This window comes from Lupinus angustifolius, unplaced genomic scaffold (genome assembly GCF_001865875.1).
Source record: "Lupinus angustifolius cultivar Tanjil unplaced genomic scaffold, LupAngTanjil_v1.0 Scaffold_15_80, whole genome shotgun sequence".
Lineage (NCBI taxonomy): Eukaryota > Viridiplantae > Streptophyta > Magnoliopsida > Fabales > Fabaceae > Lupinus > Lupinus angustifolius.
Window position 1 is genome coordinate 1 of NW_017718733.1, and position 18198 is coordinate 18198.

At 33.8% G+C, this 18198-nt stretch overlaps 1 protein-coding gene across 1 annotated transcript; it reads right to left on the minus strand.

Moving 5' to 3' along the window:
- Positions 1-2526: 2526 nt before the first annotated feature.
- On the minus strand, positions 2527-7668 carry LOC109337903 (MACPF domain-containing protein CAD1). Its single transcript, XM_019574986.1, has 6 exons — positions 7184-7668; positions 5832-6070; positions 4934-5129; positions 4510-4693; positions 3858-4012; positions 2527-3410 (listed from the first exon to the last, which is right to left on the minus strand). The coding sequence occupies exons 1-6, from the start codon at positions 7463-7465 to the stop codon at positions 2769-2771; spliced, it is 1698 nt and encodes a 565-aa protein (XP_019430531.1). The 5' UTR covers positions 7466-7668; the 3' UTR covers positions 2527-2768.
- Between the last annotated feature and the right edge of the window lie 10530 nt (positions 7669-18198).

Sequence of the window (18198 nt, forward strand, 5' to 3'; positions counted from 1 at the left end):
GTTATGGAAGAGGAATCTCAACCAAAGTGTGCACTTATTGTGGAAAAGAAAGGCACACAATTGAAACATGTTATCTTAAACATGGTTTTCCACCACATTTTCAAAGCAGCAGAGGAAAACAAAGCACTGGTGATGTCAATAGTGCTACAAAAATTGATTCTGAACTAGAAGAACAAATGGATTCATTGCCACTTGGTAGTCACAAACTCTCACCAATTCTTAATTTTAGTGCTGAACAATGTAATCAACTTGCAGCCTTGCTCAAAAACTCCACTGTGTCAAACACTACCACTCATAATGTCAACCAAATAAGTCATATCCCTAATGGTGAGTTGCAAATCCACAAAGGTGATTGTTCAGGTAAATCAGAAAATTGGATTTTAGATTCTGGTGCCACAGATCATATATGTCATAATCCTTTGTTGTTTATGTCTTATCACTCTATCAAGCCTATCCATGTTAAGTTGCCTAATGGAACTGTCATACACACAAACTATTCTGGTTCTGCATGTTCCTTGATCACTCTCTGATTTCATGGAGAACTAAGAAACAAACCGTTGTTGCTCGTTCTTCTTCAGAAGCTGAGTACAGAGCTTTGGCTGCCACTGCTTGTGAGCTTTAGTGGCTCACTTATCTATTTGCCAACTTCAACATCTCATTCTCTGCTCCTACTGTCTTGTATTGTGATAATGATTCTGCAAGACACATTGCTGCTAATTCAGTGTTCCATGAGAGAACTAAACACATTGACATTGATTGTCATGTTGTTAGAGAACGATTACAGGCAAAACTCTTTCATCTTCTACCTATTCCCTCTGCTGAACAGGTGGCTGGCATTCTCACAAAACCCTTGGATCCATCTCATTTTTACTATCTTCTTGCCAAGCTGGGAATCATCAATCTCTATTCTCTAGCTTGAGGGAGGCTATTGATATACTTTCCAGAGCAACAACATAACAAAAGGATGATAACCTACCAAGTGCCTTGCTTCCCAAGCTACTCATCAACATTCATCAACAAATGAAACAAATGAATCTAGTCTTCTTTTCCTTATTCAATTCATATTAAAATGTATCTGGATTCATCATAGCTTCATCATTCATTAATGTATCTAGCCTAGATTAGATATTTTTCGGTTTCTTGCTAATCAAGGAAACTGATTCTGTTATAACAGAATCAGCTTCATTTCCTCTTTTCCTTTCCTTCTTCAATGTATAAATACATAGCAATGTAAAGTTGAAAGGTATTGAATGAATGAGATGAATTCCTCTTTTGGCAGATTGCAATAATTGTTGCATTCAAATTTGATTTGTAGCAAACATAATATATGTGACAGACTCTTCTATAATTGAATAAGTTTCATGCATAATCACTAAATAGTTAGTGAAATTTTGTGATTTATTGTGTATTGTCGACCTTTGATGCATGCTTCTAACACGAATATTGGCTTGAATAGGTGTAATACAGAAATTGATAGTGATGTAAGATGTGACACGAAAATTAACTTGGATACAAAGGTATGACATACGAACATTGGTTAGCATTAACGCAAGTTGTGTATGGTATATAATCTAATGTTGTGAAACCTGAGCCGAATGTCAAACCGATAGAGGTCCTGTATTTGGTTTAACTGGATTAAACGGTTAAACCGTCTGGATCCATACATAATTAATAATTTCTGTCTATAAATATATAGTTGTATATAAATGTAAAACTTTATATAATTAATATTTATGTGTAATTATATTGAAGTAATAACATCTTCTTCTTTTCTTAGATGGAAGTAAAACAAAATATGAGAGTGTTCCATTTTTTTTTAATTTTTAAGTGAACCGTCCGGTTAACTTCCCAGGTTAATTCGGTTTAACCGGGTTTAATACGGCCGGACCAGAATTTTCCCGGTTCAAAGCGGTCAAACTCTCATTCGGTTAAGACTGTAAACATAGCCGTTTTCAAGTCCGGTCAGCGGTCAGACCGGTCGGTCCGGTTCTCACAACACTAGTATAATCCTTATAGTGGAGTATGACAGTTCTTTTGAACTATGATTTTTGAGTAAACAATGATGGTAGTGATTGATGTTTTTGAAGGAAACTCAATAGTTAAGCTAACTGAGGACAAATGTTAATGAACTTTGGTGTAGATGTTCCATAATATCGGAAGACATACTAGCATTGGAGAGCTATGTGACGTGTTCCATTAGACGGTAGTAACGGAAGTTGCACTACAAGTTTAGAGAGGTACCAATGTTATATATTGGGTTCAAGTTTATTATTATAATATGCACCGGTTATAAGCATCATTCAAAAACATCTCATAGGCAGGTCATGAATGTACTAGAACTTGTAATCCTTCTTCTCTACTAATATCTTGGTAGCTAATCAACACTATCAAAGACGTAAACACAGTTGGTTGAACCTTATTGAAAAATTACTGTCTTATTCTCTGATGTTTTTTCTATGTCCTTTATTTGATTGTTTGCGATAAGGGTACACAATTTTCGCTTGGGCTGCACCAAGGGTTATAATATAAAGTTAAAGGTCATTATCTGCCTGTCTAAGATGTCATTATATGAAGTACATAAACAAAATTGAATTCAAAATCAAAGAAAAATAATCAAAGATTGAGTGACCATCAACTAAAATAACTAATAAGCAAAATCTACATCACAAAAGAACTCAAATATTCCCTGTGCAAAGAATGCTTGACTATTGTTTCTAATGTGGAAGTAAAACAATAAAAAATAACATTCAAAAAAAGAAGAATACGAATCAATAGTTAAGCAAAGAGTACTTTATCCGCAGTAGAATTTTTCCTTTTTCAACTCCAAGCTTAGCCCCTGTAACTAACCAGTGACCAGGAATATCTTGGGGTCCTTTTGACATTTCTGTCGTGTCCACTATTTTTGCCAGTTTTCCACTGTGGATAGAACTATCTTCCTTTTTATCTTCCGGGGTTTTCTTAGTTGATGATGATGAAGCACCATCTGATCTCTGGGAGGCAGGAGTGAATGGGTTATGATCCCAAACCGACCGCCTTATCGTACATCCAGGTACCTTGGAGAAAAGGAGCTTCAGATGTAACACATTTTTCGCACCGAAGTCCCAAACACCAAGCTGAGCACCGGTGACAATGTGAACACCGGAGAGGTCTCCAATGCTGGTTTCAGTGTACTCAATTGGTGCAGTGCTTACATGGGAGAAGTTCTTCCATTTGATCGGCTCAAACCAACGGCTGTCTTGCTCCTCGGGACCTTGCCATTTGGGAGCACCTATGGCCATGTGTGTATCCCAATGAGGCTGAAGGTTTTTCGGCAGGGAGACTAGATGCTGCAAATGAATTGCAAGTCGATTCTGTTTGCTGCCTTCTAGGCTAAGCCTTAGCCCAGTCACAGGCTTACGTCCCACAGTTACCTGCAACGCACATGAATGTAGAGTTAAACTACATGCGTAGCGAAGGTACATGATGTATTATCACAACTCAAGCAAGCATGCACATGCCATAATTGTAAAACATCTTCAAGTTAGCCAAGATCGAAATATACGAAATAAGGCAGTTAGCAAACCAAAACATATGTTCTATCAAGGAGTCCAACTTTTGGTTTCTTACTGCAAATCGAATAAACTTACTAATTTCCCACTTTTACAAGCTAGCTAGCTTCATTTTACTCCCTTGGCATTACAATAAATTCAATAAGAAGCTATCTGAAACATCTTATTAGCTTTATAGCTAGTTTCAATTCAACGAAATAGTTACAGACTTACAGTCTCAGCACATATTCTATGTTCTGTACTATGAATAGTCCATTTGGACATAGTTTCATAATTATGTCAAAATGAAGTAGGATTACTAAACTATACCTGATCTGGACTGACATAAAGTTTTGGCCCCATCAAGCTGAACTGAAGGGATGGACAGACGGGTTCCTTTCTTTGTAGATTGTTCTGCTCTGGCGCCCAAACTTGAGTTATTTGGAAATCCAAGAAATATTGTAGGTCTTCAATAGGTGGTTTGTCTGCTAGATATAAGAAAAATGTTATTATATACAGTATATAAAATTATGGTAACATAAAGCAATATTTCATAAGTACTATTTTTCATGTTTTTCTAGAAAATAACATGTCTGGTGTTAATTTACCAGTTTTCAAGCTCAATTTCCTTATAATCCTAATAATTTCATAGCTAGTTTTCTGTCTCACTGAACCGGAAAAAATTATTGTACTTTGTACCATCATTGGGGACCCTAGAAACCATGCACTCGGAAAAGTGAACTAATATATGAAAATAACAGCTATTTTTCAGATTTCTGACAAGTCCAAGGAACTCCAATATATGCATACATGCAAAGTACAACAACAACAACAAAACCGTCGTCAAAATGTTACAATTTATATTGAGAAAATTTATGATATTAACTGCTCCTAGGATTCGTTGAGTTAATTATCTTTGAATAGTTATCATAACCAATAAAAAGTTTAACACCACAGTATTAACATTTGGATTAGATCTTACACTCCAGATATAGATCAATAGCACGGGCCAAATGCTTTACACCTGGCACTCCTTCAAGAAGAGAAACAATGGGTGTAAATTTCATGTTAATGATATCTGGTGCCAATTTTACAGTCTCCACCCATTTAGTATGATCTTGCTCAAGATCATCCCCTCCTCTCCTCCTAAAAATGACAGTAACATCCTGCGGAAATGAAATGAAAGGTCACTTTACTAATATTCCTGTGGTTTATGCATTGAATCAATGACTAAATCCTTTTCAATAAGATAGATTGCAATAGCAAGAAACAACTGAAAAAGATGCAACAAAGCTAAGCTGGAACGTACTTGCATAAACTAAAGGAAATTGCATTAATAATAATAATAAGCATAAATTTATCTGTTTAGTGAAAGATAGTAGAGAAAGACATTTCTTAATACTAACCTTCTCCTTGTACTTTAAAGGACCAGAATCCGACACGTTTTTCACACCGCCAAACCTGTCATCTCCAATGTCCTTCACATAGTTCTCAATGTCTGGGGCAGACAAAGACGATGATTGGTGCTGCCTGATATACACTACATCTCTTCCACCAACTGTTGCAGATGTGACAATATGGGTACCATAATTCTCAATAAAGCTGTGAAGCAACAGAAGATTTCCTGATTAGAAATTACCCTGTTCATAACATCTAACTGTATGTATAGTATAAATTTTTTTCTCTTGCGACTTTTTAGGAGGGGATACATTTTTTTAACAATCAACATAAGTCAGATTGTTGTTGTTTGTGAAAACTTCAGTCATAGTATTGCAATAAGATAAACTTCATTCTCTCCTGCATAAAAAATTGGATCGAAGGCATCACATTTGCCACACTCACTATATGGGTCTGTAGTAGGCACTAGGCAGTGCACATTGCATTTGCACGAGTGACTAATTCCATGATCCGAACCCATGACCTTCATATAACATGGCGACAACCTCAAGCATTGTACCAAGGCCCCCATCTCAACATTGATGTTCTAAAATATAGTGCTTAGATATTTTACTAACTGAGAATTTTCAACAAAAGTTAAACCAGCCTCTCCAAATCCAGAAACCCGTAAGTGGATATTTGTTAATCAAAAAACATAAACTTTATCAACAAATATTAGGAATTATTTTACTAATTTGAAATTTTCAACAAAAGTTAAACCAGCCTCTACTAATCCAAAAATTCGTAACTGGATATTTGTTAATCATGGAAATAAACTTATAGGTTTTGATATTTCAAGCCAAGAACATTTTCTGCAGCATAGCTGACAAAATATTATTTACACAAAACAGTAAAAATATAGTTTACCTAGCTAAGGATGCTGGATCCCAAGAGTAAGGAACAGCACGTTTGACTTCTTCATTCAAGACCAAATTTTGCTTGGTTAATTTAACTTCGACAAGTGGAATGAAATATCCAACCATGGCAAGGGATTTGGTGCCTGCTGCATCAACCATCCAGGATCCAGTAAAATTGAACATGGAGTTGAAGCTTCCAAGTGGAATATGTCCTGCTACGCCTGACCTCTGATTGAAATATTTCGCCATCTGTAAAGTTCAGTATCAAATAAGGTCACTAAAACTGGTTAACTGATTGCTCATGGTAGTCATAGGAGTGAGCCCATATCTCCAATGTATAATTAAAAGCAAAGTAAGCTAAGAGAAATAATGCATCTCTTATACAATAAAACAACCAGGCATTAATTGTAGCCACTCCTTGGTTAAAAGGACTATAGCAGGCTATTGTGCTTAATCATGTACCATAGTAGGTAAAATTGGTTAGAACAATGCAGAGGTTGTATGATAAGATAAAGACTTGCTGGATATAGAGAAAACAAACAATTCTATCTAGCTTGAGTTAAATGGTTCATAGCTGTTAAGTACCAATGTAGGGCCTAATTCACATAAAATGCACTTTTAGTCAACTCCATGATAACATTCTACTTGAGAAAAAATTAATTTGGGCCTTCAGGGTCTTTTTGCGAGTTAGATTTTGGAGAGAGGGAATGGAAGGGGAAGACTTAGGAGCCATGAAATACACTTGTGAGATGACTCTAAAATCTTTCATTTAACTTCGTTCCCCTTTAAAATTCACTTGCAAGCAAAGCTTAAAGTGACATCATTTAAAGCATGGACCTTATATTGCTACTTGCCTATCGTTTGTCAAAAATAAAATGCTACTTGGGAGTGGGCAAGAAGAGTTCATATTAGTTATGCAATTCCTATTTCAGAGTCTATCTCACAAGTGTATTTCATAGCTCTCAAGTCTTCACTTTTCATTCCTTCCCCTCCGAAATTCAACTCCCAAACGGACCCTAAAGGAATTAATCTGCCAAAGCTATTCTTATCTCAACTAATAATCCATTTACACATTATTGTAAAATAATCCAAAGATATAATATCCATCTAGAATCCAAATGAAGCAAGGAACAAAAAAATGTCCATTAGCCCATTTATAGAGTTAGACAATGCACTTAAAAATATATAATTCGACACAAAGAAAACAAAAGCCAATCCACCAATAACCAAAATAGAAAGAAATTAAACAAAAACTTGCAACTTTCTTATGACCGGATGTCTTTTTCTTTCATTTCTCATAGGATATTCCTATACAAATCAAAATCTAAAAAACAAACAAAATGGGTTAATGAAAACAATCACCTCATAGAAACTGCACACAGGGATCATCTTTATACCACTCTTCCCAAGGGAGCAATCAATGTCCACAGAAACATTTGGAACAACAACACCATGAGAAACCTCAATCTCAAGATCCCTAGTGTGTTCCTCATCAAGTTGAACAAGTCTAGACCCTGGTGCCCCTTTACAATAAAGAAGCCTAATATCTGATGTGACATCAAAGCCACGACCCAGAGCTTGGATTGAGTTAACAAGAGTAGCAGAGAGAGAATCAGAGGTTCTTATTGAAGTTAGGTTTTCCATGGTAAGTGCAAAAGGGTATAAGAAAGTGTTGAAAAAATTGAATTTTTTATTATGATGATGAATAGCATTTGTTAAGTGAACAAGAAGAACATGGAAAGTTCAGGTTTTTATTTTGTAGTTTTGTTAAGAGAGATGGAATGGGATTGGGTGTTGTTGTGGAAAGGGGCATGAAGTTGTTGATGAACTTAGATGATTGTTTTGTTCTTGTTCAAAAGCCAACCATGAATGTGTTTGACTGTAATAACAAATATATTATTAATGTATTGTCTGAAAACGCGTTTTTTGTAATAATGTAGGGACCATCCACATATATTAAATGTGTGGAATCCTATTTTATTATTTTTCTGGAGTCAATAAAAATATTATTTTTAGTTTTAAAATTTTTCCTCATAATATATATGTTTGACTTAAAATATAGAATGAGATATTATTAGGGAATAATTACTCTCTTTACGACCATAGTAATAGATAATGGCATTAAGATTGAGTGGCGAACTTTTAACTTCTTTTTTTGTGTAAGCAATAATATCTAATCATCTTATAAATAAAAAATTAATCTCTATCAATAGTATAAATGTACTTCTAATAAATATCATTCACATAAATCAAATTTTGATATTTTAATCTGATCCTTAATTCCTAGACAAAATCTTTATTAATTACTTTTTCCACATGTTAATATATCATCTGCCCTAACATTTTAGCGTAAAACTGTTGCATATTTTTTTACTCTGAAATTCTGAATTGACTAGTCTTTTTTTGTTGGGCTGGATTGCTGCTTATGGCATGTTGCCATTTTTATTTTTAAATGTTTTGCGGTAATTATTTTTAATATTAGAATAAAAAATAATAATATGTCTATTGTGATATATATTTTACGACCAAATTACAACATAAAAGAAACAAATAAATAATAGAGTATATGTTTAGCTAGGGGTGTAAATTAGACTAACCGAACTCAATGTTTAAACTTTAAAGCCCAAGCTTGATTTGTAAATAAAATGATTGTCAAATATTCTAAATCAGATAAATTTAGTTGGGTGGAAACTAACTTGAGTCACCTCAACTCAAATAGTTAAGGATTAACTAGTTCAGTTTCAAATTGTATTCAATGTTGAACTATTTTTTAGATAAAATTTGGCTTAATTAAAGTTATGAACTTTCGAGCAAATTAATGAACTCAAATTTATGTCACTCATCAACATATATTTAGAGGGCATACAATATGCTAGTAGATTATACATATGAGGATGGAGTATTTCCTGGTGTGAGGAGATAATGTCTCTCCTTACAGCACTTAGACAACAACACATGTCTAATTATTTTAATATTTTTATTTTCTTTCTCATTTTTTAATATTGTTAGAGTAAATACTCATTTTAGTCCCTTATATTTTTTGATATTACCAGTTTAGTCCTTCAAAAAAGAAAAGACCTAAAATGACCCCCCCCCAAATTTCAAATGTAGGTCAAATTAGTCCTTTTTAGCATGTTTTATAACACTTGGTAGGGACTAATTTGACCCCAAAAAGGACTAATTTTACCCAGCTTTGAAATTTTTAGGGACCATTTTAGGTTTTTTCATTTTTGAAGGACTAACTGGTAAAATCGAAAAATATGAGAGACTAAACGGGTATTTACTTTATTTTTTATTTTCTAAATATTCATCCTCTTCTCCCTCCCCCCACTACAAACAGAAACAAGGGTTTGAGATAATCTATACTAGTCACCTTAATGGCATAGTCACCATTACCATCAACCCATTGTCTGCTCACCATCACGAACGATAATACCACTTAGTGTCGCCATAGGTGAAATGACAAATAGTCAAAGGTTGTCATTATGATTGATCTACTTAGTTTTGATGAAGACAAGAAGTTAAGTGAAAGCTTGAAGATGTGGACATCACAACAAACAACATGTTAAAGACTCAAAGGTCAACATTGTAGACTTATGATTATTTTATTATTCTAGAAGTCCTAAGATGATTGCCTAGTTTTGAGTCTAGGTTAGGTAAACCTTAGATGAAAGTCTCACAAGAGTTTAAAATGAAATTCATATAGGTTGAGGCATTACATGTAAATATATATGATAAGTAGAATCATGCATCTGCATTAAGCATATATGGTTTTTGTGCATAAAAGAGGCATCTATTTCAAAATCATGTGTTGCATATTCTTTCATCATATAGAATGTTTACCATGCATCAATGAAAACCATTTTCATATATATATATATATATTAATCAATTAACATGATTGATAATCAATTATATCTTGTTGAAATTTGTTAATCGATTAAGGATTGGTGTAATCGATTAAAAGGAGTTATAATGGCTAACTTCCTAGGATTTCTGGTTTATTAATTGATTAAAGAGATTGATAATCGATTAAAACTTAAAGGAAAAACTATTTTGCATAAGAATGTTAATCGATTAACTGGTTAGATAATCGATTAACATTAGTTAAAATCAGTTTCATATAAAGCTGTTTTTTCAACTAATGTAAAATATTGATAGATTCAAAATTTTCATTGAGAGGAAGAAAACCAAGATTCTCAGCACATAAACTTCATAGCATCTTGCTTATTCTTTGAGCAAAAGAAAATGAAATATTGCATCCTTTCTAGAAATAGAGAGAGAGAAACTTTTCCAAAGTGCCATAGTTTTCTTTCATTTGAAAAACCATTGCATTATATCATATTTAGTTTTAGGCTTCTTGTGAGAGTTTTATAGAGGTTTGTAGAGCCAAGATCAGAGTTTATATCCGCGCATTAAGTGTGCATCGATAACTCGACAAACATTATGAAAAACAATAATTGGTTCTCTTGATTTGTTAGTATCATCATAAAAGAGAATTGTGTGTCTTCACGGAACAAGAAGTCTTAGATCGAGTGAAACTTCAGCTAGGGCCATAATCGCGAATGGTATGGTATCATAGTAGGCGAGTAGTGAGGTCAAACCAAATGAGTAGGCTCATCGGGTTCAAGGAGGAAGTTCTTGCTAGGTGTATTGGAAGTGTGATTGTATCAAACGATTGGTTTCTAATAAGATCAGAAGGGGAGGCTTGAATGTAGTTTGAAAGTGGATCTGAAAACGAACTAGGATAAAACTCCTTGAGCAATTTATGTTTCCCTATCTCTTTTACATTTCAGTCTTTATTAATTTCTGATTTGATTGATTTATGTGATTTGTGCTAAGTGTTAATAATCTGTGTAAAATCAAGAATCAATTTAGGGTAATAAAGATTGTTAATCATCATTGTTCGCATTGCAAGAAACCTGTTTTCAATAATATCAAGATACAACATAATCGATTAAAGTTGTATATAATCAATTAATCAAACTGTGCATAATTGATTAACACTGATAATATTCTATTAACTGCAGCAACTTTCTATTTTGCACATTAATCAGAAAAGCGGGACTAGTGATCTACTACACCTATTCACCCCCCTCTAGGTGTAATTTACCTTACTGGTACCCAACAAGTTGTATTAGAGCTAGTACGAAAGTGCTAGCTTGTATGCTTTATTCGTTGATCCTATGGATACTCACTATGAGTTCCACTAACCCTTTCGACGGTGATGACGCATCCATCAACCGCCCTCTAATATTCAGTGGCGAGGGGTATGCCTACTGTAAAGTGCGTAGGAGAATCTTTATTGAGACAATCGACACGAATATTTGGGAACCCATTATCAATGGGCTTTTTACTCCACTACACTTGGTGGATGGTGAGCCTAAAGAAAAACCTAAAGGCTTATGGACTGATGAAGAGAAACGAAAAGTCCAAGACAATCTTAAGGCTAAGAACATCATAACTTTTGCTTTATCACATGACAAGTTCTTTAGGGTCTCACAGTGCCTTAGTGCGAAAGATACGTGGGATACTTTTCCAGTAACCCACCAGGGGCACGAGCCAAGTTAAGCGCGCGAGACTAATACACACGAATATAAGTTATTTCGAATGTTTCAAAATGAATTGATAAGTGATATGCAGAAAAGATTCACTCATATAGTTAATAATTTGGTTGCTTTAGATAATAGTTTTTCTAAGGGTGAACTAACTAACAAAGTATTATGTTGTCTTGACAGGAAATGGCAGCCCAAGGTCACAACAATTATGGAATCAAAAGATCTTGATTCAATGCCTCTAGCAACTCTCTTTGACAAACTCCAAGAGGAAATGGAGTTGGAATGCTTAACCATGCATGAAGATATAAACAGAAAGAAAAAAGGAATCAATCTCAAAGCTAAAATGTCACAAGAACAAGAAGATAGAGATGACGAAGATTCCGATTCTGATCCGGGTGTAGAAACCTTGACACTCCTAGTTTGTAAATTTGGTAAATTTCTCAAAAAGAAAGGAGGTTTCAAACGATTTCAGAAGAAAGAGGAGAGAGACTCAACTAGAAAGGGCAAGGTTCCCAAAGACCGGTTAACTTGCCATGAGTGTGGCAAACCGAGAAACATGCGCTATCAATGCCCATGCTACCTCAAAAAAGTTGAGAATGACAAGAGCAATCCCTGATAATTCAAGTCCAAGAAAACATATATAGTTTGGGATGTTCAAGAGAATGAAACAAAATCTAGCACATCCGAAGAGGAGGAGACTACCAAGTTATGTTTAATGGCAAATACTCAAGAAGTTGGTAGCTCAAGTGATCATGATGATACAAATAAGGTACAATATTATGACACTTCTTCATGTTTTGAAGAGTCTCCTACATATGATAAAATTTATAGTGCTTTTGTTGAGTTACATGAGGAGTTAAAGAAATTGGCTACGGTTAATATAGATAGAAAAAAGAGTCGTCATGTTTTTTGAAAAGAAAATTGTTAAAATGCAAGAAGAATTAAATGAACTAAAATTAGAAAATGAGACTCTAGACCTTATTTATTCTTGTGCCTCATGTACTCGCTCTACTAAGTTTATTGAGACTCTTATATATGAACAATGTGATGTTTTGAATGCTGAAAATTCTGAATTTAAAGATAAATTAGCTAAGTTCACCTATAGTAGCCAAAACCTAAACAACTTAATTGCTGCATCTAGAAATGTAGGTAACCATGCAAGTCTAGGCTACAAACCTAAGAATAATAGAAAACTATATAGGAAACAAGTAGTTCACATGTATAAAAGATTTAATCATAACATGCCTACTTGCTTTTACTGTGGTATATATGGTTATATATCTATATTTTGCTATGTTAGAAAATATGGTGTGCCAAGTGGCAGATATGTATGGGTGCAAAAGGGACTAGATTCTTTGCTTACTAACAAGAAGGGATCCAATATAAATTTGGTACCTAAACAAGCCAAGTAAATTGTTTTGCAGGTATGCCTTCAGACACATGGACAACACTGGTATTTAGATAGTGGATGTTCAAGGCATATGATAGGTGATCGATCAAAGTTCATTGATCTTTCACTTAAAGGTAAAGGCTATGTCACTGACGGAGACAACAATTGAGGAAGAATACTAGGTGTCGGAAGGATTGACAATGCTTCATAAGCCATTGCTGAGAACGTGCTATATGTTTAAGGGCTAGAGCACAACCTTCTAAGTATTAGTCAACTATACAACAAAGATAATAAGGCATCATTCGATTCTAATTGTTGCATCATTCGTGATGACTTAGATATTAATGTTAAGTTCATAGGGCAACAAATAAACAATATATATGATTGATTTGGATGGTGTCACCATTATATTTTCTAAATATTTTATCTCTAAAGAGAATGACATCTGGTTGTGGCATAAGCGAGTAGCATATGTCCATTTAAAGCATCTAGTTAAGCTATCATCATATGATTTAGTTGCAGGACTACCAAAGCTTGATTTCGAAACAAAAGACTCTTGTGACACTTGCCAAAAGTGTAAGCAAGTAAATAATTCATTTTCATCTAAAAATGTGATATCCACAACAAGATCTTTGGAGCTACTCCATATGGACTTGTTTGGACCATCACAAATTATGAGTTTTGTGGTAGCTACTATGCGTTGGTAATTGATGATTTCTCTTGATATATGTAGACGTTGTTTCTTGCTATGCAAAGTGATGCCTTTAAATCTTTTAAAAATCTGGGCAAATAGCTCTAAAACCAATTCGATCACAAGATAGTAATATTTGCATCGAATATGGTGGAGAATTTGAGAACCACCTATTTGAAATTTTTTGCGAGAAACATGGGATCCTACATCAGTATTTGGCTCCTCAAACCCCTCAGCAAAATGGAGTTGTTGAGAGGGAAATTTGAGTTTTAGAAGAGCTAGTTAGGACATTGCTAAATGAAAGCAAGGTCCCTAAGTATTTTTGGGCTAATGTAGTGCATACTGAATGCTATGTAATAAATCGAGTACCTCTTAGGCCTACACTCTTAAAAACATTGTATGAATTATTAAAAGGCTGAAAAGCTAATATCTCACATCTACATGCTTTTGAATGTAAATGCTTTATATTGAATAATGTCAAAAGACTTCTAGGAAAATTTGATTTGAAAGCTGATGAGGGAAAATTCTTAGGGTACTCTGTTTATAGTAAAACATATCGAGTCTTTAATAAATATGCAATGCATGTTTAAGAGTTATTCATGTACATTTTGATGAGTCTTCTCCAAAAGAGAAGAGGAAGGTCTTGTGCGATGATGTTTCATGTGTCTTGGAGAACACATACACAAAGGACATGAAGATCGAAAATGAGGTTCAAGATGAGTAGGAAAGGAGTTCAGATCATCAAGACATGTCAATAGTGTGGAAGACTAAGAAAGACCACCCGCTTGACAAGGTTATAGGTCATATCTCAACGAGAGTGGTAACATGCAAATCTCTATGTAACTTTTGTAATTTTGTAGCTTTTGTATCTCAAGTAAAGCCTAAGACCATAGATGAGGCCATATAGGATGAACATTTGGGAATAGCTATGCAAGAGGAGATAAACCAGTTTGAGCATAATAACGTGTGGGACTTGGTCCCTAAACCTAAAGATTATCCTATAATTGACACGGAATGGGTCTTTAGAAATAAAATGGTTGAATATGGTTTGATTATATGAGATAAGGCACGTCTAGTTGCCAAAGGGTATAATCAAGAGGAAGACATTGACTATGATGAAACCTATGCTCCTATTGCAAGGTTAGAGGCTATTAGGATTCTCTTAACCTTTGCATCGATAATGAATTTTAAGTTCTTTCATATGAATGTGAAGAGTACCTTCTTGAATGGCTATATTCAAGAGGAAGTATATGTTAATCAATTGTCGAACTTTGAAAGCTTTAAATACCCTAGTCATCTCTATTAACTCAAAAAGTTTTTATATGGTCTAATAGATTGAATAGTTTTCTATTATAAAAAGGGTTTGTAAGGGGCAAAGTTGACACAACACTCTTTATATCAAAACCAGAAAATAATACATTGTTAGTATAGATTTACGTTGATGATATAATATTTAGTGCTCCTAACAATTTACTTTGTAAAGAGTTTTCTGATCTAATGAATGGCGAATTTTAAATTTCGATGATGGGAGAGCTGTCATTCTTCCTAGGACTACAAATAAAGCAGATGAGCTGCGGGATATTCATTCACCAAATGAAATATTGCAAGGAACTACTACGAAAGTTCGAGATGGACAAATGTAAAGAAGGAACAATACATATGGCATCATCCCGCTATCTCGACAAGGATGATAAAGTTCAAGATATAGAGGTAACAAAATGTCAAGGTATAATTGGTTCATTTCTTTATCTAACTACTAGTCATCCAAATATTATGTTTAGTGCATACATGTGCATGAGATACCAAGCATCTCCTAAGGAATCTCACTTTAGTGCTGTAAAACGTATTATGAAATATCTAAAGGAAACATTATTTATGGATATATGGTATCATATGGATGCCTCATTATCCTTAACAGGGTATTCTGACTCCGACTTTGAGGGATGTAAGTTGGACCGAAAAAGTACTAGTGGAACTTGCCATCTTTTGGGCAGCTCCTAAGTATCTTGGCATAGTAAGAAGCAAGTATGTGTTACTTTGTATACCGCCAAAGCGGAATACATTGCCGCTAGCATGTGTTGCGCTTAATACCTTGGTGATTTCTTGGATCAATCACTCACTAGATCGTTCTATTGTGTAAAGTATCCTCTAGCTTGAAACTGCCTATGATATATGTAAAGATCTCAAAGAGAGGTATTACTTGTTAGGTCCCATAGGGCTCTATAACTCACCTAGAGGGGGTAAATAGGTGATACAATATACAATTACCGTTGCTCGATAATCAAACAGAAACACAAAATTATACACTATTTAATCGATTAAGCACAACTATAATCGATTAACTTGTTCTGCTATTAATCGATTAACTAAACACCTTAATCGATTATTTAGTTCTTGTTCAATGAAAAATAGTTTTCTTTCAATCTTGAAGATTACCAAGATTCAACTAAACTTATATGCACATATTATAGACAATTAAGAACAGTAAATGCACAATACAGAATATGCAATTTACACAAAATTATATGCATGTCAAGTTAAGTAAATCAAGTAATACGGAAATTTAAAAGATAAGAGAAAAGAAGAATGAGATACGACATTTATCCTGTTTCGTTTGCTGATCCAATTGCAAACTACATGCAGGTCTCCTTTTCTGATCTTGGGAGATTTTTCTTCACTATGGAATCTTTAATGTAATTTTACAAAAAAGCTTCCAATACAAGATGCAAGACGCTACTTTCTTGGAACCGATGAGCCTACCACTTCAGTTTGACTACTAAGCTCGTCAACTCGGATACTAACACCTTTCACGACTGTAGCCCCAACCTTTGTTTCGCTCGCACCAAGACCTCTTGCTCTCATGAAGAGTCTTACCTAACCACAACTAGGGTTTTCCCAAACCAATTCTCTTTCTATGGTGATACAACACACCAAGAGAATATGGTGTTGCCTTCTCTAACAATTCTTTCAAGTTATGTGTGCACCTCAATGTGAAAAATTAACACTCTTCTAGAATCTAAGAACCCTTCTAAAAGATCTCACAATTATAACACAGAAAGCGTGAGATGCAAGGTTTCTTTATAACTAAAGATTTGACAATTAAGCTCAATGGGTATCTTGTAAAGATTCACCCTTTTTTTAATCAAAAGAACACTTTGAAAATCTCTCTAAAGATATAAAAGTTAGAGCTTAAGATTTTATGAACAAAGTGTGTAATCTGTTTTTTTTAATATGTGTTCTAACTCTATGAATCAATGTTCATCTCTATTTTTCAGCAATATGAAAAACTTGGGTTAATATACCATTATGTTCTTAACTGCAATTAATTGATTATACTTAAAATTAATGGATTAACGGGTTCTTGAAAATAACATAGAATAGAAATAGTAACAACCCTTAATTGATTAAACCCTTACTTAATCGATTAATGGGTTCCCAAGAAATCAATGATTAATTGATTAAAATATTTGTTAAACGACTAATGGTTTTCCAAAAAGATATTTCAATGATGAATGAACCTCCTACATGATTTCTAAAAGTATGATGTATACCTTTGAATGATGTATGATTTAAAAACTCATTTTAAATGCATTCAAAACATATGATCATGTATGTATGCATGTGAATGTAAATCATGTATGTATGCATGTAAGTCTCATTTTAGTTATGATTGATTTTAGCTTGTGAGACTTCCATTGAGGTTCATCCTAGCCTAAACATCTTAAGACCTAATAAATATATTAAAGACTTAGCCTCTAGATCTTCTTTTGAATGCTTTTCCTTTTATGAACTTGAGTTTTGACTTAAAAGAAAGAAAAAACAATGCAATTTCTACTTATGTTAATCGAGTAAAAAAGTACTTATTCTATTATGTATGATTCAATTTTACACAAAATTGCATTTTATGTTATGGTTAATCAATTATGGCCTGTTGTTAATCGATTCATCTAACTATTATGACAAAATCCAGTGCAGGCCACATGCTATATGCAGAAAGTTATATAATTTGATATCACTGGTTTCATATACTTGTTTTATACTCATTATGTACATTACATGAAAACACTTGTTTATGATACCACTTGTTGATGCCTTTTTTCATCTATACCACTTGTTGGTTGAAAATTAAACACAATTGAATCAATGCAATGGATTTGAAAATTACTAAGCATTCATTCATCTATTGATCAAATGATTATAAAAGTGATATAAGAAAACATAATTCAATTTGAAAGCACAAAACAAATATAGTCATAGCATGTCATGTGATTGTGAAGAAGATCTTTGCTCCTGACCTTGACACGGTTTTGATGAAGACACCAACATCACCAAAAAGAAGAAAAGGAAGAATACTTATGAAGACAAAGAAGAATAAAGCTTCAAGAAAATTAGATTAAGTCTCTATATGTACTTCTATCCTAAAACTCCTTGTTATTCAAAGTAGTAATGCTCAAACTATTTTTAAAGAATAAATGAAACACTTTAGAAATACTTAAAACATTTTTTGAGATGATGTGTAACGGGTTACTTCATTCAAGTAACAAGTTACATGTGTGAGAAAAAAGAGTTATCCAACTTAAAACTGATCAAAGTAATCCATTACTGTATTTAAGTAACATATTACTGTATTTGAGTAACAGATTACTGAGTAACAGATTACTCAAATTGCTGTAATCGATTACTGTAAGTGAATTTTAAATTCACTGTTGGACAAAACATTTGGGTAATCGATTACTCA